The 22,829-nt window shown below is 62.5% G+C and overlaps 1 protein-coding gene across 1 annotated transcript in view; it reads right to left on the bottom strand.

The window, feature by feature from the left end:
* Positions 1-10,106: 10,106 nt before the first annotated feature.
* Positions 10,107-22,829, bottom strand: part of KRI1 (KRI1 homolog) — a 14,677-nt gene continuing 1,954 nt past the window's right edge. Inside the window, 18 exon segments of the mRNA XM_077787658.1 lie at positions 10,107-11,781; positions 11,868-11,963; positions 12,073-12,137; positions 12,235-12,365; positions 13,986-14,121; positions 14,793-14,869; positions 14,939-15,014; positions 15,101-15,271; positions 15,354-15,449; positions 17,419-17,524; positions 18,152-18,252; positions 18,754-18,780; positions 18,782-18,829; positions 19,701-19,791; positions 19,873-19,922; positions 20,672-20,702; positions 21,268-21,354; positions 22,533-22,648. Coding sequence (XP_077643784.1) covers positions 10,443-11,781; positions 11,868-11,963; positions 12,073-12,137; positions 12,235-12,365; positions 13,986-14,121; positions 14,793-14,869; positions 14,939-15,014; positions 15,101-15,271; positions 15,354-15,449; positions 17,419-17,524; positions 18,152-18,252; positions 18,754-18,780; positions 18,782-18,829; positions 19,701-19,791; positions 19,873-19,922; positions 20,672-20,702; positions 21,268-21,354; positions 22,533-22,648 — 2,844 coding nt within the window. The 3' untranslated portion in view covers positions 10,107-10,442.

Below are 22,829 nucleotides of genomic sequence, written 5' to 3'. Positions count from 1 at the left end.
CCCCCCGGGGCCGAGCGGGGCGGGCAGCGCGTGCGGGGCCGCGTGCTCGCGGCCTGGAACAGCGTCAAATACGGTGGGAACCGGGACACCGGGACACCGGATACCGGGAGACCGGGACACCGGGAGACCGGGAGACCGGGATACCGGGAGACCGGGAGACCGGGATTCCGGGATACCGGGATACCGGGACACCGGGATACCGGATACCGGGATACCGGGAGACCGGGATACCGGGACACCGGGATACCGGATACCGGGATACCGGGATACCGGGAGACCAGGATACCGGGATACCGGGACACCGGGAGACCGGGACACCGGATACCGGATACCGGGACACCGGGACACCGGGATACCGGGACACCGGATACCGGGACACCGGATACCGGGATACCGGGACACCGGGATATCGGGAACGGGATACCGGGACCGGGACACTGGGATGGGAGCAGGGAGGCACCGGAACACCGGGCACCGGGATACCGGGATACCGGATACCGGGATACCGAGAGACGGGGACACCGGGAAGGGGAACGGGGATTCGGGAGTACCGGGATTTGGGGTTCCGGTATCCGTGATTACCGGGGTTGGGGTGCCGGTATCCGGTGTTCCCGGTGTCTGATACTCCCGGTATCCGATACTCCCGGTATCTGGTGCTCCCGGTATCCGGTGCTCCCGGTACCCGGTGTTCCCGGTACTCGGTGTTCCCGGTACCCGGTGTTCCCGGTACCCGGTGTTCCCGGTACCCGGTGTTCCCGGTATCTGGTGTTCCCGGTACCCGGTGCTCCCGGTACCCGGTATTCCCGGTATCCGGTGCTCCCGGTATCCGGTGTTCCCGGTATCCGGTGTTCCCGGTACCCGGTGTTCCCGGTATCCGGTTTTCCCGGTATTCGGTACTCCCGGTATCCGGTGCTCCCGGTACCCGGTGTTCCCGGTACCCGGTGTTCCCGGTATCCGGTTTTCCCGGTATTCGGTGTTCCCGGTACCCGGTGCTCCCGGTACCCGGTGTTCCCGGTATCCGGTGCTCCCGGTACCCGGTGTTCCCGGTATCCGGTGCTCCCGGTACCCGGTGCTCCCGGTATCTGGTGCTCCCGGTTTTCCCGGTATCCGGTGTTCCCGGTACCCGGTGTTCCCGGTATCCGGTGCTCCCGGTACCCGGTGTTCCCGGTATCCGGTGCTCCCGGTACCCGGTGCTCCCGGTATCTGGTGCTCCCGGTTTTCCCGGTATCCGGTGTTCCCGGTATCCGGTGCTCCCGGTATCCGGTGTTCCCGGTGTCCGGTGTTCCCGGTACCCGGTGCTCCCGGTACCCGGTGTTCCCGGTATCTGGTGCTCCCGGTACCCGGTGTTCCCGGTATCCGGTGCTCCCGGTACCCGGTGTTCCCGGTATCCGGTGCTCCCGGTACCCGGTGTTCCCGGTATCCGCTCTGACGCCGTTTCCCGCCCAGGCTGGACGCTGCGGCCGCGGCCCCGGTTCAGCCCCCGGGACCCCCTGTACCTGCTGGGGAGGGTCTACGCACCGGGGAACGGGGGTGAGCGCGACCCCCGGGAGCGACCGGGACCCCCGGGCTGGGCGGGACCCCCGGGCTGGGCGAGAGGGACCCCCGGGACTGACCGGGACCCCCGGGACTGGGCGGGACCCCTGGGGGGTGAGCGCGACCCCCGGGAGCGACCGGGACCCCCGGGCTGGGCACGACCCCCGGGACTGACCGGGACCCCCGGGGCTGACCGGGACCCCCGGGCTGGGCGGGACCCCCGGGGGGCTCGGGGGGATCCCACCCCCGTTTCTCATCCCCCACCGAGCCGGTCCCGGCGGGGATTTGGGGGGTCTGAGGGGGTCTCGGGGGGTCTCGGGGCTCTGAGGGGGATCTGGGTGGGGTCTCAGGGGTCTGAGGGGGGGTCTCGGGGGTCTCGGGGGGTCTCGGGGGGTCTCGGGGGGTCTCAGGGCTCTGAGGGGGATCTGGGGGGGGGTCTCAGGGGTCTGAGGGGGCCTGAGGGGTCTGAGTGGGATCTGGGGGGGATCTCGGGGGGTCTCGGGGGTCTGGGGGGGTCTCAGGGGGTCTCACGGCTCTGAGTGGGATCTGGGGGGGATCTCGAGGGTCTCAGGGGGTCTCGGGGGTCTGAGTGGGATCTGGGGGCGGTTTTAGGGGTCTCGGGGGGTCTGAGTGGGATCTGAGGGGGGTCTCGGGGGGTCTCGGGGCTCTGAGGGGGATCTGGGTGGGGGTCTCAGGGTTCTGAGGGGGCCTGAGGGGTCTGAGTGGGATCTGGGGGTGGTTTTGGGGGTCTCGGGGCTCTGAGTGGGATCTGGGGGGGGTCTCAGGGGTCTGAGGGGGGGTCTCGGGGGTCTCAGGGGGTCTCGGGGGTTTGAAGGGGATCTGGGGGGGTCTGAGGGGTCTGAGGGGGAGTTTCGGGGGGTCTCGGGGGTCTGGGGGGTCTCAGGGGGTCTCAGGGCTCTGAGGGGGGGTCTCAGGGGTCTCAGGGGTCTCAGGGGGTCTGGGGGGGTCTCAGGGGTCTCGGGACTCTGAGGGGGGGTCTCAGGGGTCTCCCCCCCGTTCCCCAGAGGAGCTGCGGCGCTTCCGGCGGGATTTCCGCTCCCGCCTGTGGCTGACCTACCGGAGGGGCTTCCCGGCGCTGCCCGGGACCCCCGCCCGCAGCACCGACTGCGGCTGGGGCTGCACCCTGCGCAGCGCCCAGATGCTGCTGGGCCAGGGGCTGCTGCTGCACCTGCTGGGCCGCGGTGAGCGACCCCCGGGACCACCGGGACCACCCCCGGGACCACCCCCGGGGCCGCGGGAAGACCCCCGCACCGGGGGGATGGCGGGGGGGACGCTCCTCGAGCCCCCCGCCCCGTCCCTCAATTCCAGACTGGATGTGGCCGGAGGCGCTGCTGGAACCGGAGGTGGCCCGGGACCACCGGGGATGGACACGGGACCACCGGGGATGGACACGGGACCACCGGGATGGACCGAGGGACCACCGGGATGGACCGAGGGATCACCGGGATGGGCCGAGGGATCACCGGGATGGACCGAGGGATCACCGGGATGGGCCGAGGGACCACCGGGATGGACCGAGGGATCACCGGGATGGGCCGAGGGACCACCGGGATGGGCACGGATCCCCCAGGGTGGACCCCGCGACCACCGGGAGGATGCGGGATATCCCGGGATGGACCCGGGACACCCCAGGATGGACCCGGGACCCCCCGGGACAGACCCGGGATCCCCCGGGACTGACCCGGGACATCCCGGGATTGACGCGACCCCCCCAGAATGGACCGGGACCCACCGGGATGGACACGGAGCCCTCCGGGGGGACACGGGACCCCTCGGGACAACCCCGGGACCCCTCGGGACAGCCCCGGGACCACTCGGGACAGCCCCGGGACCCCTCGGGACAACCCCGGGACCCCTCGGGACAGACCCAGGACCACCCGGGACAGACCCGGGACCCCTCGGGACAACCCCGGGACCCCTCGGGACAGACCCAGGACCACCCGGGACAACCCCGGGACCCTCCGGGACAGGTCCGGGACCCCTCGGGACAGCCCCGGGACCCCTCGGGACAACCCCGGGACCCCTCGGGACAGACCCAGGACCACCCGGGACAGACCCGGGACCCCTCGGGACAGACCCAGGACCACCCGGGACAACCCCAGGACCCCTCGGGATGGCCCCGGGACCCCTCGAAACAACCCCGGGACCCCTCGAAACAACCCCGGGACCCCCCGGGATTGCCCCGGGACCCCTCGGAACAACCCCGGGACCCCCCGGGATTGCCCCGGGACCCCCCGGTCGCCCCCCGGGACGCGGAGCAGCGGCACCGGGCCATCGTGTCGTGGTTCTCGGACCACCCCCGGGCCCCGTTCGGGATCCACCGGCTGGTGGAGCTGGGCCGGGAGTTCGGCAAGAGCGCCGGGGACTGGTTCGGTCCCGCCATCGCCGCCCACCTGCTCCGGTGAGCGGCACCGGGGGGCTCGGGGGGGACCCCCGGGGGGTCCACCGGGACCCCCTCCCCACCCGCCACCCACCCGGGACCCACCGATCCCGTCCCGTTCAGGGCGGCCGTGGAATCCTGCACCGAGACCCCCGGGCTCGCCGTCTACGTGGCCCAGGATTGCACCGGTACCGGGGGGGAACCGGTTTTTTTTGGGGGGGGGGGTCCCCGGTTTGGGGAGGGGTCGGGAATGAGCGGCGCCTCCCTTCCCGGTTTTTGGGGTTTTTTTGCAGTTTATAAAGAGGACGCGGCCGGGTTGGTGCGGGGCGAGCGTGACGGGGATGCGGCGGGACGCGGAGCGCCGGGAATACCGGGAGCACCGGGACACGGGACACCGGGAACACCGGGAGCACCGGGATTGGGAATACCGGGAGCGCTGGGACACGGGACACCGGGACTGGGAACATCGGGAGCGCCGGGAATACCGGGAGCACCGGGACCGGGAACATCGGGAGCACCGGGATTGGGAATACCGGGAGCGCCGGGAATACCGGGAGCTCCGGGACACGGGACACCGGGAGCGCCGGGATTTGCAACACCGGGACCGGGAACATCGGGAGCGCCGGGAACGGAAACACTGGGAGTCCCGGGATGCAGAACACCGGGACCGAGAACACCGGGACCGGGAGCCCCGGGACTGAGAACAGCGGAAATCCCGGGACCGGGAACATCGGGAGCACCGGGACATGGAACACCGGGAGTCCCGGGACACGGGATACCGGGACCGGGAACACCGGGACCGGGAGTTCCGGGACTGGGAACATCGGGAGCTCCGGGACTGGGAGCATCGGGACCGGGAACACCGGGACCGGGAGTTCCGGGACTGGGAACATCGGGACCGGGAGCACCGGCACCGGAAGCACCGGGAGCACCGGAGCCGGGCCATCGCCGCGGGCTCATCCTGCTGGTACCGGCGCGCTTGGGGGGCGAACACCTGAACCCCGTGTACGTGGAGTGCGTCAAGGTGGGTCTGGGGGCGATCCCGGTACCGGGGAACCGTTCCCGGTACCGGGGAACCGTTCCCGGTGCCGTTCCCGGTGCCACCGCGCGTCCCTCCCCGCCAGGAGCTGCTGCGGCTCCGCTCGTGCCTCGGCATCATCGGCGGGAGGCCCCGGCACTCGCTCTTCTTCCTCGGCTTCCAAGGTACCGGGAACGGGAGGGGGCCGGGGGTTACCGGGGGTTACCGGCCTTTTCCCGGGGTTCCCGGGAGGATTCCCGGGAGGATTCCCGGCGGTCCCGGGGGGGTTCCCGGGAGTCCCGGCGGGTCCCGGGGGTGTACCGGGGGTTCTGGTGGTGTTCCGGGGGTCCCGGGAGGATTCTCGGGGGTCCCGGGGGGGTCCCGGGGGGATTCTCGGGGGGATTCCCGGGAGTCCTGGGGGGATTCCCGGGTGGATTCCCAGTGGGATTCCCGGGTGGATTCCCGGGAGGATTCCCGGGGGTTTCCCGGGGGTGTTCCCGGGGGTCTCGGGGGTTTCCCGGGAGGATTCCCGGGGGTCCTGGGGGGATTCCCGGGTGGATTCCCTGGGGTTTTCCCGGGAGGATTCCCGGGATGTTCCCGGGTGGATTCCCGGGATGTTCCCGGGTGTTCCGGGGGTTTCCCGAGAGGATTCCCGGGATGTTCCCGGTGGGATTCCCGTTGGGATTCCCTGCGGGATTCCCGGTGGGATTCCCTGGGGGTTTCCCGGGATGTTCCCGGTGGGATTCCCGGTGGGATTCGCGGGTGGATTCCCGGGTGGATTCCCGGGATGTTCCCGTTGGGATTCCCGGGATGTGGGATTCCCAGTGGGATTCCCGGGATGTTCCCGGTGGGATTCCCGGGATGTTCCCGGTGGGATTCCCGGGACGTTCCCGTTGGGATTCCCGGGACGTTCCCGGGTGGATTCCCGTTGGGATTCCCGGGATGTTCCCGGTGGGATTCCCGGGATGTTCCCGGGTGGATTCCCGGGATGTTCCCGGTGGGATTCCCGGGATGTTCCCGTTGGGATTCCCGGGATGTTCCCGGTGGGATTCCCTGCGGGATTCCCGGTGGGATTCCCGGGTGGATTCCCGGTGGGATTCCCGGGATGTTCCCGGTGGGATTCCCGGGGGGATTCCCGGGATGTTCCCGGGTGGATTCCCGGTGGGATTCCCGGGACGTTCCCGGGTGGATTCCCATTGGGATTCCCGGGATGTGGGATTCCCGGTGGGATTCCCGGTGGTCCCCACCCCTCGGCGCCCCCTCCCCAGGTGACTCCCTGCTCTACCTGGACCCTCACCTGTGCCAGCCCTGCGTGGACACCACCCGGCCCGATTTCCCTCTGCAGGTGGGCGCCCCCCAAAAAATCGGGGTGGGGGTCTCCGCGGGTTGTGACCCCCCCACCCCAAATTTCCCTCCCTCCCCCTCCCCAAGTCTTTCCACTGCTGCTTCCCACGGAAAATTCCCTTCGGGAAGATGGATCCCAGCTGCACCTTCGGCTTCTACGCCGCCGCGACGGAGCTGGAGCAGCTTTGGGGGGACCTGGCCCAGGTGAGACCCGTTTTTATTTGGGGAGGGGGTCTGGGGGGGTGTCATCCCCCCTAAATTATTTATTTTTTGGTGCTGAGCCCCCCCCCAAACCCACCCACCCAATTTTATCCAGGTGCTGTCCCCCCGCTCGGCTCCGGAGCGTTATCCCATCTTCAGCCTGGCCGAGGGTCGCGCTCGGGACCACCACCCCAAAAACCCGGACCCCCACCCCCCCGGGCCGCCCCCTCCCCTTCCCCGCCGGGGGAAACGCCCCAAAAATCCCAACCCGGAGGAGTTCGTGCTCCTGTGAGACCCCCGAAACCCCCACCCAAAAACTGGATGGACCCCTCCTCAAATTTGGGCTGTTTTGGGTCATTTTGGGCCCTCCCCTTCCCCACACCCCAAAAATCCCAACCTGGAGCCCCCCAAAACCCCCCACCCAAACACTGGACGGACCCCTCCCCAAATTTGGGCTGTTTTGGGTCATTTTGGGACCCCCAAACCCCGGGCCGCCCCCTCCCCTTCCCCACACCCCAAAAATCCCCACCCGGAGCCCCCCAAAACCCCCCACCCAAACACTGGACGGACCCCTCCCCAAATTTGGGGCTGATTTGGGTACCCCGGGACGCCCCCTCCCCTTCCCCACACCCCAAAAATCCCAACCCGGAGCCCCCCAAAACCCCCCACCAAACACTGGACGGACCCCTCCCCAAATTTGGGGCTGTTTTGGGTACCCCGGGACGCCCCCTCCCCTTCCCCACACCCCAAAAATCCCAACCCGGAGCCCCCCAAATCCCCCACCCAAACACTGGACAGACCCCTCCCCAAATTTGGGCTGTTTTGGGTCATTCTGGGCCGCCCCCTCCCCTTCCCCACACCCCAAAAATCCCAACCCGGAGACCCCCAAAACCCCCCACCAAACACTGGACAGACCCCTCCCCAAATTTGGGGCTGTTTTGGGTACCCCGGGCTGCCCCCCTTCCCCACACCCCAAAAATCCCAACCTGGAGCCCCCCAAAACCCCCCACCAAACACTGGACGGACCCCTCCCCAAATTTGGGCTGTTTTGGGTCATTTTGGGACCCCCAAACCCTGGGCCGCCCCCTCCCCTTCTCCACGCCCCAAAAATCCCAACCCGGAGCCCCCCGAAACCCCCCACCCAAACACTGGACAGACCCCTCCCCAAATTTGAGCTGTTTTGGGTACCCCGGGACGCCCCCTCCCCTTCCCCACACCCCAAAAATCCCAACCCGGAGCCCCCCAAAACCCCCCACCCTAAAACTGGATGGACCCCTCCCCAAATTTGGGCTGTTTTGGGTCATTTTGGGCCACCCCCTCCCCTTCTCCACACCCCAAAAATCCCAACCTGGAGCCCCCCGAAACCCCCCCACCCAAACACTGGATGGACCCCTCCCCAAATTTGGGGCTGTTTTGGGTACCCTGGGCCGCCCCCTCCCCTTCTCCACACCCCAAAAATCCCAACCCGGAGCCCCCCAAACCCCCCACCCAAACACTGGACGGACCCCTCCCCAAATTTGGGCTGTTTTGGGTCATTTTGGGCCGCCCCCTCCCCTTCCCCACACCCCAAAAATCCCAACCCGGAGCCCCCCGAAACCCCCCACCCAAACACTGGACGGACCCCTCCCCAAATTTGGGCTGTTTTGGGTACCCCGGGACGCCCCCTCCCCTTCCCCACACCCCAAAAATCCCAACCCGGAGCCCCCCAAAACCCCCCACCCTAAAACTGGATGGACCCCTCCCCAAATTTGGGCTGTTTTGGGTCATTTTGGGCCACCCCCTCCCCTTCTCCACACCCCAAAAATCCCAACCTGGAGCCCCCCGAAACCCCCCCACCCAAACACTGGATGGACCCCTCCCCAAATTTGGGGCTGTTTTGGGTACCCCGGGCCGCCCCCTCCCCTTCTCCACACCCCAAAAATCCCAACCCGGAGCCCCCCAAACCCCCCACCCAAACACTGGACGGACCCCTCCCCAAATTTGGGCTGTTTTGGGTACCCCGGGACGCCCCCTCCCCTTCCCCACACCCCAAAAATCCCAACCTGGAGCCCCCCAAAACCCCCACCCAAACACTGGACGGACCCCTCCCCAAATTTGGGCTGTGGGTACCCCGGGACGCCCCCTCCCCTTCCCCACACCCCAAAAATCCCAACCTGGAGACCCCAAAACCCCCCACCCAAACACTGGACAGACCCCTCCCCAAATTTGGGGTGTTTTGGGTCATTTTGGGACCCCCAAACCCTGGGCCGCCCCCTCCCCTTCCTCACACCCCAAAAATCCCAACCCGGAGCCCCCGAAACCCCCCACCCAAACACTGGACGGACCCCTCCCCAAATTTGGGGCTGTTTTGGGTACCCCGGGCCGCCCCCTCCCCTTCTCCACACCCCAAAAATCCCAACCCGGAGCCCCCCAAACCCCCCACCCAAACACTGGACGGACCCCTCCCCAAATTTGGGCTGTTTTGGGTACCCCGGGACGCCCCCTCCCCTTCCCCACACCCCAAAAATCCCAACCTGGAGCCCCCCAAAACCCCCACCCAAACACTGGACGGACCCCTCCCCAAATTTGGGCTGTGGGTACCCCGGGACGCCCCCTCCCCTTCCCCACACCCCAAAAATCCCAACCTGGAGACCCCAAAACCCCCCACCCAAACACTGGACAGACCCCTCCCCAAATTTGGGGTGTTTTGGGTCATTTTGGGACCCCCAAACCCTGGGCCGCCCCCTCCCCTTCCTCACACCCCAAAAATCCCAACCCGGAGCCCCCGAAACCCCCCACCCAAACACTGGACGGACCCCTCCCCAAATTTGGGGCTGTTTTGGGTCATTCTGGGCCACCCCCTCCCCTTCCCCACACCCCAAAAATCCCAACCCGGAGCCCCCCGAAACCCCCCACCCAAACACTGGACGGACCCCTCCCCAAATTTGGGGCTGTTTTGGGACCCCCAAACCCCGGGCCGCCCCCTCCCCTTCTCCACACCCCAAAAATCCCAACCTGGAGCCCCCAAAACCCCCCACCCAAACACTGGATGGACCCCTCCCCAAATTTGGGGTGTTTTGGGTCATTTTGGGACCCCCAAACCCTGGGCCGCCCCCTCCCCTTCCCCACACCCCAAAAATCCCAACCCGGAGCCCCCCAAAACCCCCCACCAAACACTGGACGGACCCCTCCCCAAATTTGGGGCTGTTTTGGGTACCCCGGGCTGCCCCCCTTCCCCACACCCCAAAAATCCCAACCCGGAGCCCCCCAAACCCCCCACCCAAACACTGGACAGACCCCTCCCCAAATTTGGGGCTGTTTTGGGTCATTTTGGGACCCCCAAACCCTGGGCCGCCCCCTCCCCTTCTCCACGCCCCAAAAATCCCAACCCGGAGCCCCCCGAAACCCCCACCCAAACACTGGATGGACCCCTCCCCAAATTTGGGCTGTTTTGGGTCATTCTGGGCCGCCCCCTCCCCTTCCCCACACCCCAAAAATCCCAACCCGGAGCCCCCCGAAACCCCCCACCCAAACACTGGATGGACCCCTCCCCAAATTTGGGCTGTTTTGGGTCACTCCGGGACCCCCAAACTGCCGGGACCCCCCCCCCAAATTCACTGTCAGAGCTGCTCGGGGTGGGGGGGGTTATTTATTGCTGTGCTCAGGACCCCCCCGGCCGCGCCCCCCACCCCCAAATAAAAACTTGAATGGATCGAAGGGATTTTCCGGAGGGGTTTTGGTGTTTTCCCGGGAATTTCAGGTGTTTTCCCAGGAATTTCAAATGTTTTCCCAGGAATTTCAAATGTTTTCCCAAGAATTTCGAATGTTTTCCCAGGAATTTCAGATGTTTTCTTGGGAATTCCAAGTGTTTTCCCAGGAATTTCAGGTGTTTTCTTGGGAATTCCAAGTGTTTTCCCAGGATTTTCAGGTGTTTTCTTGGGAATTCCAAGTGTTTTCCCGGGAATTTCAGGTGTTTTCCTGAGGGTTTGGGGCATTTTTCCTGCGTTTCTGTTTTTTCCCATTGACGGCTGCTGTTATTCCGGTGTTCCCGAGGTTTTTCCCAGGATTTTTCTCGGTGCTTTTCCAAGGATTTTTCTCCTTGTTTCCAGAATTTCTCCCGGTGTTTTTCCCAGGATTTTTCTCCATGTTCCCAGGATTTTTCCCTGGGTTTTTCCCGGTATTTTTCCCGGTGTTCCCAGGATTTTCCCCATGATTTTTCTCTGTGTTTTTCCCAGGATTTTTCCCGGCGTTCCCTGGGTTTTTCCCAGGATTTTTCTCCGTGTCCTCGGTGTTTTTCTCGGTATTTTTCCCAGGATTTTTCCTGCTATTTTTCCCGCTATTTTCCCCGGTGTTCCTGCTATTTTTCCCGGTATTTTCCCCACTGTTCCTGGTATTTTTCCCAGTATTTTTCCCGCTATTTTCCCTGGTATTCCCGGTATTTTCCCCAGTATTTTCCCCAGTATTCCCGGTATTTTTCCTGCTATTTTCCCTGCTATTCCTGCTATTTTTCCCAGTATTTTCCCCGCTATTTCCACTATTTTTCCTGGTATTTTTCCCAGTATTCTCCCCGCTATTCCCGCTATTTTTCCCGCTATTTTTCCCAGTATTTTCCCCGCTATTTCCACTATTTTTCCCGCTATTTTTCCCAGTATTTTCCCCGCTATTCCCGCTATTTTTCCCGCTATTTTCCCCAGTATTTTCCCCGGTATTCCCGCTATTTTTCCCGCTATTTTTCCTGGTATTTTTCCCAGTATTTTCCCCGCTATTCCCACTATTTTTCCCGCTATTTTCCCCAGTATTTTCCCCGCTATTCCCGCTATTTTTCCTGCTATTCCCGCTATTTTCCCCAGTATTTTTCCCGCTATTTTCCCCGCTATTCCCGCTATTTTCCCCGCTATTCCCGCTATTTTTCCCACTATTTTTCCCGCTATTTTCCCCGCTATTCCCGCTATTTTTCCCGCTATTTTTCCCAGTATTTTCCCCGCTATTCCCGCTATTTTCCCTGCTATTCCCGCTATTTTTCCCGCTATTCCCGCTATTTTTCCCGCTGTTTTTCCTCCTCCGCCGCAGCTGCCGGAAGCGGAGCCGGCGGGGGTTGAGGCCGAAGGCTTCCAGCCTCTTCCCGCTGAACTCCCGCCCCCCCAAACGCACCGTCCCACCCAGGGGGGGCCCCCCCTTCCTCCGGGGACCCCCACCATTTTTGGGGGACCCCCCTTTGCCTTCCTCCTCCTCCTCCTCCAGCCGCTTCCTCTTCTCCCGCCGCTTCTTCCCGAATTTCGGCTTCGGCGCCGCCGCCTCCTCCGGCCTGTGACAACCACGACGATGATGATGATGATGGGGAGGGGGCTCGGACACCCCAAAATCCCCTCCCGAGACCCCCACCCCACATACTCAGCCGCGAGGGACCTCAAGATCCGCAGCTTCTTGCCCAGGTTCTTCGCCCGCCGGCTGTAGTTGGCCTGGTCCTGCCTCTCCTCCTGCTCCGAGCTGCCGTGTTGGGGGGTGTGGAATCCGTCAGCCCCCCAAAAATCCCGGGGAGGGGTCCGTGAGCCCCCAAAAAACCCCCCAAAAAAATAAAAAATCGCCCCCAACTCACCGGTACATGCAGGTCTTCCGCAGCGAGCACCAGCGGTTCAGCTCCTTGTCGTCGGCCGCCAGGATCTGGGGTGGGCGCGTGGGTTGGGGCAGGTTTTGGGGGGGGTCCCAGCTCCCCCCCGGGGTGGGTTTTGGGGGGTTTTGGGGTTTTTTGGTCCCTCACCTCGTCCGTGGTGAGGCCGAAGTCGCAGGGCGGCACCCGGCGGTATTTGAAGCGGCACGGGAGGTCCCCGACCACGTCCTCGAAGTCCAGCCCGTAGAACTCGTCCAGGTACTGCTCGAAGGGACCCCGGGCTGCGGGCATGGGGGGTTTGGGGGGTCCCGAGGGGGTCCCGAGGGGGTTTGGGGGGTCCGAGGGGGGGTTTGGGGGGTCCCGAGGGGGTTTGGGGGTGCCAGGAGGGGTTTGGGGGGTCCCAGGAGGGATTTTGGGGGTGCCAGGAGGGGTTTGGAGTGTGCCAGGAAGGGTCTGGGGGATGCCAGGAGGGTTTGGGGGGGGGTCCTGGGGGGTCCCAAGGGGGTTTGGGGGGTCCCAGAGGGGGTTTGGGGGGTCCTGGGATATCCCAGGGGGCTCCAGGAGGGGTCTGGGGGATCCCAGGGGGGGTTTGGGGGGTCCTGGGGGGGTCCCAGGGGGCTCCAGGAGGGGTTTGGGGGGGGTCCTGGGGGGTCCCGGGAGGGGTTTGGGGGGTCCCAGGAAGGGTCCCAGAGCGTTTTGGGGGTCCCAGGAGGAGTTTGGGGGGGTCCCAGAAAGGGTTTGCGGGGGGACTGGGGGTCCCAGGAGGGGTTTGGGGGGTGCCAGGAGGGGTTTGGGGGGTCCCGGGGGGGTTTGGGGGATCCGAGGGGGGGTTTGGGGGGTCCCGAGGGGGTTTGGGGGTGCCAGGAGGGGTTTGGAGTGTGCCAGGAAGGGTCTGGGGGATGCCAGGAGGGTTTGGGGGGGTCCTGGGGGGTCCCAAGGGGGTTTGGGGGGTCCCAGGAGGGGTCCCAGAGCGTTTTGGGGGGTCCCAAGGGGGTTTGGGGGGTCCCAGAAGGGGTTTGCGGGGGGACTGGGGGTCCCAGAAGGGGTTTGGGGGGTCCCAGGAAAGGTTTGGGGGTCCCAGGGGGCGTCTGGGGGATCCCAGGGGGGGTTTGGGGGGTCCTGGGGGGTCCCAGGGGGCTCCAGGAGGGGTTTGGGGGGGGACTGGGGGTCTCAGGAGGAGTTTGGGGGGTCCCAGGAGGGGTCCCAGAGGGGTTTGGGGGGTCCCAGGAGGAGTTTGGGGGGTGCCAAGGAGGTCCCAGGGTGGTTTGGGGGGGCCTGGGGAGTCCCAGGAGGGGTTTGGGGGGTCCCAGGAGGGGTTTGGGGGGTCCCAGAGGGGTTTGGGGTATCCAGGGGGGTTTGGGGGATCCTGGGGGGGTCCCAGGAGGGGTCTGGGGGTCCCGGGGGGATTTGGGGGGGTCCCAGGAGTCCCAGAAGTGTTGCAGAGGGGTGACAGGAGGGGTTTGGGGGGTCCCAGGGTGGTTTAGGGGGGCCTGGGGAGTCCCAGGAGGAGTTTGGGGGGTCCTGGGGGGTCCCAGGAGGGATTTCGGGGGTGCCAGGAAAGGTTTGGGGGGTCCCAGGAGGGTCCCAGGGGGGTCCCAGAGGAGTTTGGGGGGTCCTGGGGGAGTTTGGGGGGTCCCAAGGAGGTCCCAGGGTGGTTTAGGGGGCCCTGGGGAGTCCCTGGAGGAGTTTGGGGGGTCCTGGGGGTTCCCAGAGGGGTCCCAGGAGGGGTTTGGGGGGAATCTCAGGGATTTTGGGGGTGTTTTCCCTGGGATTTTTGGGGTGAATCTCAGGGATTTTGGGGGTGTTTTCCCTGGGATTTTTGGGGTGAATCTCAGGGATTTTTTTGGGGGTTTTTCCCAGGGATTTTTGGGGTGAATCTCAGGGATTTTGGGGGTCCCCACCGGGGTCGAACGGGGGCTTCTCCCTCTCCAGGGCCTCCCGGAACTTCGTCTTCCTCCTCTTCCTCCCGAAGGTCACCTCGGGGGGGGCCCGGCCCGGGGGGTCCGGGGGGTCCCCGGGGACGTAATCGGCGTCCATCTGTGGGGGGGGTCAGTGGGGAGGGGGCTGCACCCCCAGATTGGGGCGGGGACCCCCCCCAACCTTCCTCCTCCTCCTCCTCCTCCTCCTCCTGGGCTCAGCCCTGGGGGGCTCAATCCAATTGGGGGGGGGGTCTCATTCTAATTTGAGGGGGTCTCATTAAAATTGGGGGGGTTTCATTAAATTGGGGGGGGTCTCATTAAATTTGGGGGGGGGTCTCCTCTTTCTCCTCATGCTGGGCTCAGCCCTGGGGGTGGGCACAGCTTTGAGGGGGGGTCTCATTCCAATTCGGGGGTCTCATTAAAATTAGGGGCGTCTCATTAAAATTAGGGGCGTCTCATTAAAATGGGGGGGGTCTCATTAAATTTGGGGGGGGGGGTCTCCTCTTCCTCCTCCTCTTCCTCGTGCTGGGCTCAGCCCTGGGGGTGGGCACAGCTTTGAGGGGGGGTCTCATTCCAACTTTGGGGGGTTTCTTTCCATCTTTGGGGGTCTCATTCCAACTTTGGGGGGTTTCTTTCCATCTTTGGGGGTCTCATTCCAACTTTGGGGGTCTCATTCCAACTTTGGGGACTTTCTTTCCATCTTTGGGGGTCTCATTCCAATTCAGGGGTCTCATTAAATTGGGGAGGGGTCTCATTAAAATTGGGGAGGGGTCTCCTCCTCCTCCTCACCACGAAGTCGGGGTCCTCGCAGTGCGGCTCCCTCGGGGGCTCCTCCCTCCCGCTCCAGCCGTCCCAGTTCCAACCATCTGCCAAAATTCCGGGCTGAGCAGGGGGGTCCCCCCCGTGAAGACCCCCGGGGACCCCTCCCCACTCACCATCCGAGCCTTCCTCCTCCTCAAACCTCGGCTTCTCCTCTTCCTCCCGCCCGTAGTACTCCTCACCGAACCACTCCTGCCACCAGGAACGGGGGGGTGCTCAGCGGGGATTTTGGGGTGGGGGCCAGGAATTTGGGGAGGATTTTTTGGGGGTCCACCCACGGCCATCAGGCGGTCGTGGCGCTCGGGGTCGAAATCCTCGAGGAGGAGGGAGCGGCTGAGGCCGAAGGCCGCGCAGCCGGAGGCGTCGCGGATGCGGGCGAGGCGGGCGGCCAGCTCCTGCCGCTTCAGGTTCTTCAGCTGCTTCAGCTCCTCCCTGCGCCGGGCCCGCTCCTTTTTTGGGGAGAAAAAACCCCGAAAAATTTAAATTTGGGGTGTTGGGGGAGGCCAGGAATGGGCGGTGGGTCTTCCTCACCTTCCTCTTCCTCTGGCGGGTCTGCTCGCGCTTCTCCTTGCGCCGCTCGTCGCGGCGCCGCACCGACGTGGGGATGAGGCGGGGGAAGGTTTGGAGCTGGGAAAAAAGGGGGTGGGACCCCGAAATTAATGCCAAAAATGGGGGGTGGGACCCCGAAATTAATGCCAAAAATGGGGGGTGGGACCCCGAAATTAATGCCAAAAATGGGGGGAGGGACCCCGAAATTAACCCCCAAAAATGGGGGGTGGGACCCCGAAATTAGCCCCTAAAAATGGGGAGTGTGAGACCAAAATTAACCCCCAAAAATGGGGGGTGGGACCCCGAAATTAATGCCAAAAATGGGGAATGTGACCCCAAAATTAATGCCAAAAATGGGGGGTGGGACCCCGAAATTAGCCCCTAAAAATGGGGAGTGTGAGACCAAAATTAACCCCCAAAAATGGGGGGTGGGACCCCGAAATTAATGCCAAAAATGGGGGGTGGGACCCCGAAATTAATGCCAAAAATGGGGGGTGGGACCCCGAAATTAACCCCCAAAAATGGGGAGTGTGACCCCAAAAATGGGGAGTGTGACCGCAAAATTAACCCCCAAAAATGGGGGGTGGGACCCCGAAATTAGCCCCCAAAAATGGGGGGTGGGACCCCGAAATTAGCCCCTAAAAATGGGGGGGGTGAGCCCAAAATTAACACCCAAAAATGGGGGGTGGGACCCCGAAATTAATGCCAAAAATGGGGGGTGGGACCCCGAAATTAATGCCAAAAATGGGGGGTGGGACCCCGAAATTAGCCCCTAAAAATGGGGGGTGGGACCCCGAAATTAGCCCCTAAAAATGGGGAGTGTGAGCCCAAAATTAACACCCAAAAATGGGGAGTGTGACCCCAAAAATGGGGAGTGTGACCGCAAAATTAACCCCCAAAAATGGGGGGTGGGACCCCGAAATTAATGCCAAAAATGGGGGGTGGGACCCCGAAATTAATGCCAAAAATGGGGGGTGGGACCCCGAAATTAGCCCCTAAAAATGGGGGGTGGGACCCCGAAATTAACACCCAAAAATGGGGAATGTGACCCCAAAATTAACACCCAAAAATGGGGGGGTGGGACCCCGAAATTAATGCCAAAAATGGGGGGTGGGACCCCGAAATTAGCCCCCAAAAATGGGGGGTGGGACCCCGAAATTAACGCCAAAAATGGGGGGTGGGACCCCGAAATTAGCCCCTAAAAATGGGGGGTGTGAGCCCAAAATTAACCCCCAAAAATGGGGAGTGTGACCCCAAAAATGGGGAGTGTGACCTTAAAATTAACCCCTAAAAAAGGGGAGTGTGAGCCCAAAATTAACCCCCAAAAATGGGGGGTGGGACCCCAAAATTTTCACCTCCCACCCCCGAAATTTTTTAGGGGGTTTCGTAGAGATTTTTGGGGGACTTTTTGGGGGATTTGGGGGGTTTTCGGAATTTTTTGGGGGGTTTCGGTGGATTTTTTGGAGGGTTTTTTGGGGTTTTCTTTGGGGGGATTTTGAAGGATTTTCCGGGAATTTTTGGGGTTTTGGGGGAGTTTTTTGGGGGATTTTTGAGGGGTTTGGGGGATTTTTTGGGGGTTTGGGGGATTTTTTTGGGGATTTTTGGGGGTTGTTTGGGGGGATTTTTTGGGGGATTTTTTGGAGGGTTTTTGGGTTTTTTTGGGGTTTTCTTTGGGGGGGGTTTTGGGGGATTTTTTGGGGGATTTTTGGAGGTTTTGGGGGAATTTTTTGGGGGGTTTTGGGGGATTTTTCGGGAATTTTTGAGGGATTTTTTGGGGGGTTTTGGGGGATTTTTTTGGGGATTTTTGGAGGATTTTTGGGATGTTTGGGGAGGATTTTTGGGAGTTTTGGGGGATTTTTTGGGAGGTTTGGGGAGGATTTTTGGGGGGATTTTTTGGGAATTTTTGGGGGATTTTTTGGGGTTTTTTTTGGGAGATCTTCCTCCTGACCCCAAATTTCACCCCCTGACCCCAAATTTTCACCTCCCACCCCCAAATTTTCACCTCCCACCCCCAAATTTCGCCCCCCACCCCCCAAAATTCCCCCACCTGGGCCGCCCCCGGCTCCTCGAAGCGGAAGTTGTGGCGGCGCTCGAAGTCCTGCTGCCGCTGCAGGAACTGCTCCCCCTCGTCCGAGGAGTCCTCCAGGGGGGCCCTGGGGATTTGGGGGGCTCCAGAGGGGTCTGGGGGTCCCCCTCAACATTTTGGGGGTCCCTGGGGGTCCCCACTCCTCATCCCGAGGCTGCTCCGGGAGCGGCTCCCAGTGGGGCTCCAGGGAGGGTTTGGGGAGGATTTTGGGGGGCTCCGGAGGATTTTGGGGGGCTCTGGAGGATTTTGGGGTGCTCCAGAGGGGTCTGGGGGTCCCCTCAACATTTTGGGGGTCCCTGGGGGTCTCTGGGGGGTCCCTGGGGGTCCCCACTCCTCATCCCGAGGCTGCTCCGGGAGCAGCTCCCAGGGGGGGCTCCAGGGAGGATTTGGGAGGATTTTGGGGGGCTCCAAAGAATTTTGGGGGGCTCTGGGTGGTTTTGGGGTTCTCTAGAGGGACTTGGGGGGCTCCAGAGGGTTTTGGGGGGGTCTGGGGGTCCCCCTCACCCTTTTGGGGGTCCCTGGGGGTCCCCACTCCTCATCCCAATGCTGCTCCAGGAGCAGCTCCCATGGGGTGCCTGGGGAGGGTTTGGGAGGATTTTGGGGGGCTCCAGGGGATTTTGGGGGGCTCCAAAGGATTTTGGGGGGCTGCAGAGGATTTTGGGGTGCTCCAGGGGGTCTGGGGGGTCCCTCTCACCCTTCCTCCTCCTCCTCCTCGCCGCAGCCCAGCAGGAAATCCCGCAGGAATCGCTCGCCCGGCTCCAGCGCCGGGTCCGACCAGAACCTCTGCAGAGGCTCCTGGGGGCAAATTTGGGGGTTCGGGGGGGTGGGAGGGGGAAATTTGGGGGTTCGGGGGGGTGGGAGGGGGAAATTTGGGGGTTCAGATTTTGGGGGAGGTGAAATTTGGGGGTTCAGAGTCGGGGGGAACCTTCCGGGACCCCCCAAACCCACCCAAAACCCACCCCAGGTCCTGCAGCGGCTCCTGGGGGCAAATTTGGGGGTTCGGGGGGGTGGGAGGGGGAAATTTGGGGGTTCGGGGGGGTGGGAGGGGGAAATTTGGGGGTTCGGGGGGGTGGGAGGGGGAAATTTGGGGGTTCAGATTTTGGGGGAGGTGAAATTTGGGGGTTCAGAGTCGGGGGGAACCCCCAAAACCCACCCAGAGCCCCCCAAACCCACCCAAAACCCACCCCAGGTCCTGCAGCGGCTCCTGGGGGAGAAATTTGGGGGTTCAGGGGGGTGGGAAGGGAAATTTGGGGGTTCAGATTTTGGGGACCCCCCCGGGACCCCCCAAATCCTCACCAGGTCCTGCAGGGGGCTCCGGGGGGGGCTCGGCCTGGCCCCGCAGCCAGCGCAGGTATTGATCCTGCTCGGGGGCCTGGGGCACCCCAAAATTCAGTGAGGGACCCCAAAATTCAGTGAGGGACCCAAAATTCACCCAGGGACCCCAAACCTCCCCCGGGACCCCCCCAGGACCCTGAAACCCCCACAGGGACCCCCAAAACCCCCCCGGGATCTCCCCCAGGAACCCCAAACCCCTCCTGGGACCCCCAAAGCCCCCCCCAGGACCCCTCTGAGACCCCAAAACCTCCCCAGGGACCCCCAAATCCCCCCAGGACCCCCAAAATCCCCCCCGGGACCCCCCCCAGGATCCCCAAAATCTCACCAGGGACCCCCAAAACCCCCCGGACCCCCCAAACCTCCCATAGGGACCCCCAAACCTCCCCTGGGACCCGCTGGGACCCCCCAGACCTCCTCCAAACCCCCCCAGGACCCCCAAAATCCCCCCCGGGACCCCCCAGGACCCCCCCAGGACCCCCAAAATCCCCCCCGGGACTCCCCCAGGACCCCCAAAATCTCACCAGGGACCCCCAAAACCCCCCAAACCTCCCCTGGGACCCCCTGGGACCCCCCAAACCTCCTCCAAACCCCCCCAGGACCCCCAAAATCCCCCCCAGGACCGCCCCAGGACCCCCAAAATCTCACCAGAGACCCCCAAAACCCCCCCAAACCTCCCCTGGGACCCCCAAACCTCCTCCAAACCCCCCCAGGACCCCCCCAAACCTCCCCAGGGACCCCCAAAACCTCCCCCAGGGCCCCCAAACCTCCTCCAAACCCCCCCAGGACCCCCAGAATCTCACCAGGGACCCCCCAAACCTCCCCCAGGGACCCCCAAACCTCCCAACCTCCTCCAAACCCCCCCAGGACCCCCAAAATCCCCCCAAAATCCCCCCCGGGACCCCCCTCACCTTCTCCTCCCGGCTGGGGCTCCGGGCTCTGAGCAGGGTCCCTCCTCCCCCTTCCTCCTCCTCCTCCTCCTCCTCCAGGAAGGCTCGGAAGCTGCGGGGGGTCAAAGGTCACGCCCGGGACCCCCCAAAAATCCCCGGGACCCCCCAAAAACCCCCCCGGGACCCCCCTCACCTCTCCTTCAGCGCCCGCTGCTCCTCGGCGTAGCTGGGGGAGGCCTCGGCCTGGGGGGGGAGAGAATTTTGGGGGTTCTGGAAATTTTTTGGGGGGTTTATAATTTTTTGGGGGTTTTAGAAATTTTTGGGGGATTTTAGAAATTTTTTGGGGGATTTTAGAAATTTTTGGGGGATTTTAGAAATTTTTGGGGATTTTAGGGTTTTTAGGGGGGTTTCATGGAGATTTTTGGGGGGGTTTTAGAGAGTTTAATAGAGATTTTTGGGGGTTTCAGGGGATTTTGGGGGGGTCTCGGGAATTTTGGGGGATTTTATAAATTTTTTTGGGGGTTGTTATAAATTTTGGGGAGGTTTCATAGAGATTTTTGGGGGGATTTTAGAAATTTTTTGGGGAATTTAGAAATTTTTGGGAACTCTCTTAGAGATTTTGGGGGGTCTCGGGTATTTTTTGGGGTCTCGGGGATTTTTGGGGGATTTAATAAATTTTTTGGGGGGGTTTAGAGATTTTTGGGGGATTTTAAGTATTTTAGGGGGTCTCATAGAGATTTTTGGGGGTTTCAGGGGAGTTTTTGGGAGACTTTAAGTATTTTTAGGGGGCTTCTTAGAGATTTTTTGGGGGTCTCAGAGATTTTGGGGGTTTTATAAATTTTTGGGGCTTAGAGATTTTTGGGAAATTTTAGAAATTTTTAGGGGGGTCTCAGAGATTTTTTGGGGGTCTCGGGGATTTTTTGGGGGGTTTGGGGATTTTTGGGGGGCTCCGAGCTCCCCTCACCTTCCTCCTCTTGGCCGCCGCCTCCTCATCCCTCCTCATCCTCCTCGTCCACGAATTTCCTGCGGGGAGGGGCGCTCAGGACCCCCAAAAATCCCCCCAAAATCTCCCAAAAACCCCCCAAAATCTCCCAAAAACCCCCAAAAACCCTAAAAAATCCCCCAAACCCTCCCAAAAAAAACCCCCAAAAATCCCCAAAAATCCCAAAAAAACCCCAAAACAAATCCCCCAACCCCCCCCAAATACCCCCTCAAAAATCCCCAAAAATCTCAAAAAAAAAAAAAAACAAAAAAACTCAAAAAAATCCCTGAAAATCCCCCAAAAAATTAAAAAAAAACCCCAAAAAACCCCAAAAAATCCTCAAAACCCCTCAAAATCCCCCAAAAATCCCCAAAAACCCCTCAAAAAATCCCCAAAAATCTCAAAAAAAAAAAAAACCAAAAAACTCAAAAAATCCCTGAAAATCCCCCCAAAAAATTAAAAAAAAACCCCAAAAAATCCCTCAAAACCCCTCAAAATCCCCCCAAAAAAACCCCCAAAAATCTCAAAAAAACCCTCCCTCTCCCAAAAAAAACCCCAAACCCAAAATTTGCCCAAAATCCCCCAAAATTTCCCCAAAATCCTCACCCATCCTTCTCCAGCAGCACCTTCCGCTCGTAATCCCTGAGGAACATGGGGGGGGCCGGGCCTTCCTCCTCATCCTCCTCCTCCTCCCTCCGAGTCTGGGGGTGCCCGGGATCAGTTTTGGGGACCCCTCCCCATTTTTGGGGACCCCCCCCCATTATTTGGGACCCCTCCCCATTTTTGGGACCCCCCCCCGGGCTCGGCCTTCCTCCCCCTCCTCCTCATCTTCCTCCTCCTCTTCCTCTTCTGGGGGTGCCCGGGATCAGTTTTGGGGACCCCTCCCCATTTTTGGGGACCCCCACCTGATTTTTTGGATCCCCCTCGGTTTTTGGGACCCCCCCGCCCCCGATTTTTGGTGACCCCCCTTTTTGGGGACCCCCCCAATTTTGGGGACCCCCCTCAATTTTAGGGACCCCCCATTTTTGGGGACCCCCCCCAATTTTTCGGTTCCCCTCCGGTTTTTTGGGACCCCCCCATTTTGGGACCCCCCCCCCCCGAGTTTTTGGGACCCCCCCTGTTTTTTTGCCCCCCCCCCCCATTTTTGGGGACCCCCCCAATTTTGGGGACCCCCCCTCCATTTTAGGGACCCCCCCGATTTTTGGGGACCCCCCCGATTTTTGGGACCCCCCAATTTTCGGTTCCCCCCCATTTTTGGGACCCCCCCAATTTTTTGGGACCCCCCCAATTTTTGGGACCCCCCCGAGTTTTTGGGACCCCCCCTGGTTTTTTTGCCCCCCCCCCCCATTTTTGGGGACCCCCCCCTCAATTTTAGGGACCCCCCATTTTTGGGGACACCCCCCCCCGGTTTTTAGGGACCCCCCCATTTTTGGGACCCCCCCCGAGTTTTTGGGACCCCCCTGTTTTTTTGCCCCCCACCCCATTTTTGGGGACCCCCCCAATTTTGGGGACCCCCCCTCAATTTAGGGACCCCCCGATTTTTGGGGACCCCCCGATTTTTGGGGACCCCCCCGATTTGGGGACCCCCCCTTTTTGGGGACCCCCCCCAATTTTTTGGGACCCCCCCCCCGAGTTTTTGGGACCCCCCCCTAGTTTTCCCCCCCCCCCCCATTTTGGGGACCCCCCCTCAATTTTAGGACCCCCCCAATTTTCGGTCCCCCCCCGGTTTTGGGACCCCCCCCAATTTTCGGTTCCCCTCCGGTTTTTTTGGGACCCCCCCCCATTTTCGGTCCCCTCCCCGCGTTTACGGTGCCCCCCCCGGTTTTGGGACCCCCCCCATATTTTGGGGACCCCCCCCCCCCATTTTTGGCCCCCCGGTACCGGGGCGGGTGAAGAACGTGGAATCCTCCCGGTAAATTCGGGGGTCGCGCGTCTTCAGCAGCGCCAGCGTCCGGTAAAACTCCCGGTCCCGCCGGGGGTCCCGGGGCTGCGGGAGGGGCGGGGGGGTCAGGGGGGCACCGGGAGCACCGGGAGCACCGGGAGCACCGGGAGCACCGGGATTACCGGGAGCACCGGGAGTACCGGGAACACCGGGAACACCGGGAGCACCGGGAACACCGGATTACCGGGAGCACCGGGAGCACCGGGATTACCGGGATTACCGGGAG

Source organism: Lonchura striata, chromosome 21 (assembly GCF_046129695.1).
Source record: "Lonchura striata isolate bLonStr1 chromosome 21, bLonStr1.mat, whole genome shotgun sequence".
Taxonomy (NCBI): Eukaryota; Metazoa; Chordata; class Aves; order Passeriformes; family Estrildidae; genus Lonchura; species Lonchura striata.
Note: the sequence above shows the minus strand (reverse complement) of the source record. Positions and strands in the feature narration are given on the sequence as shown.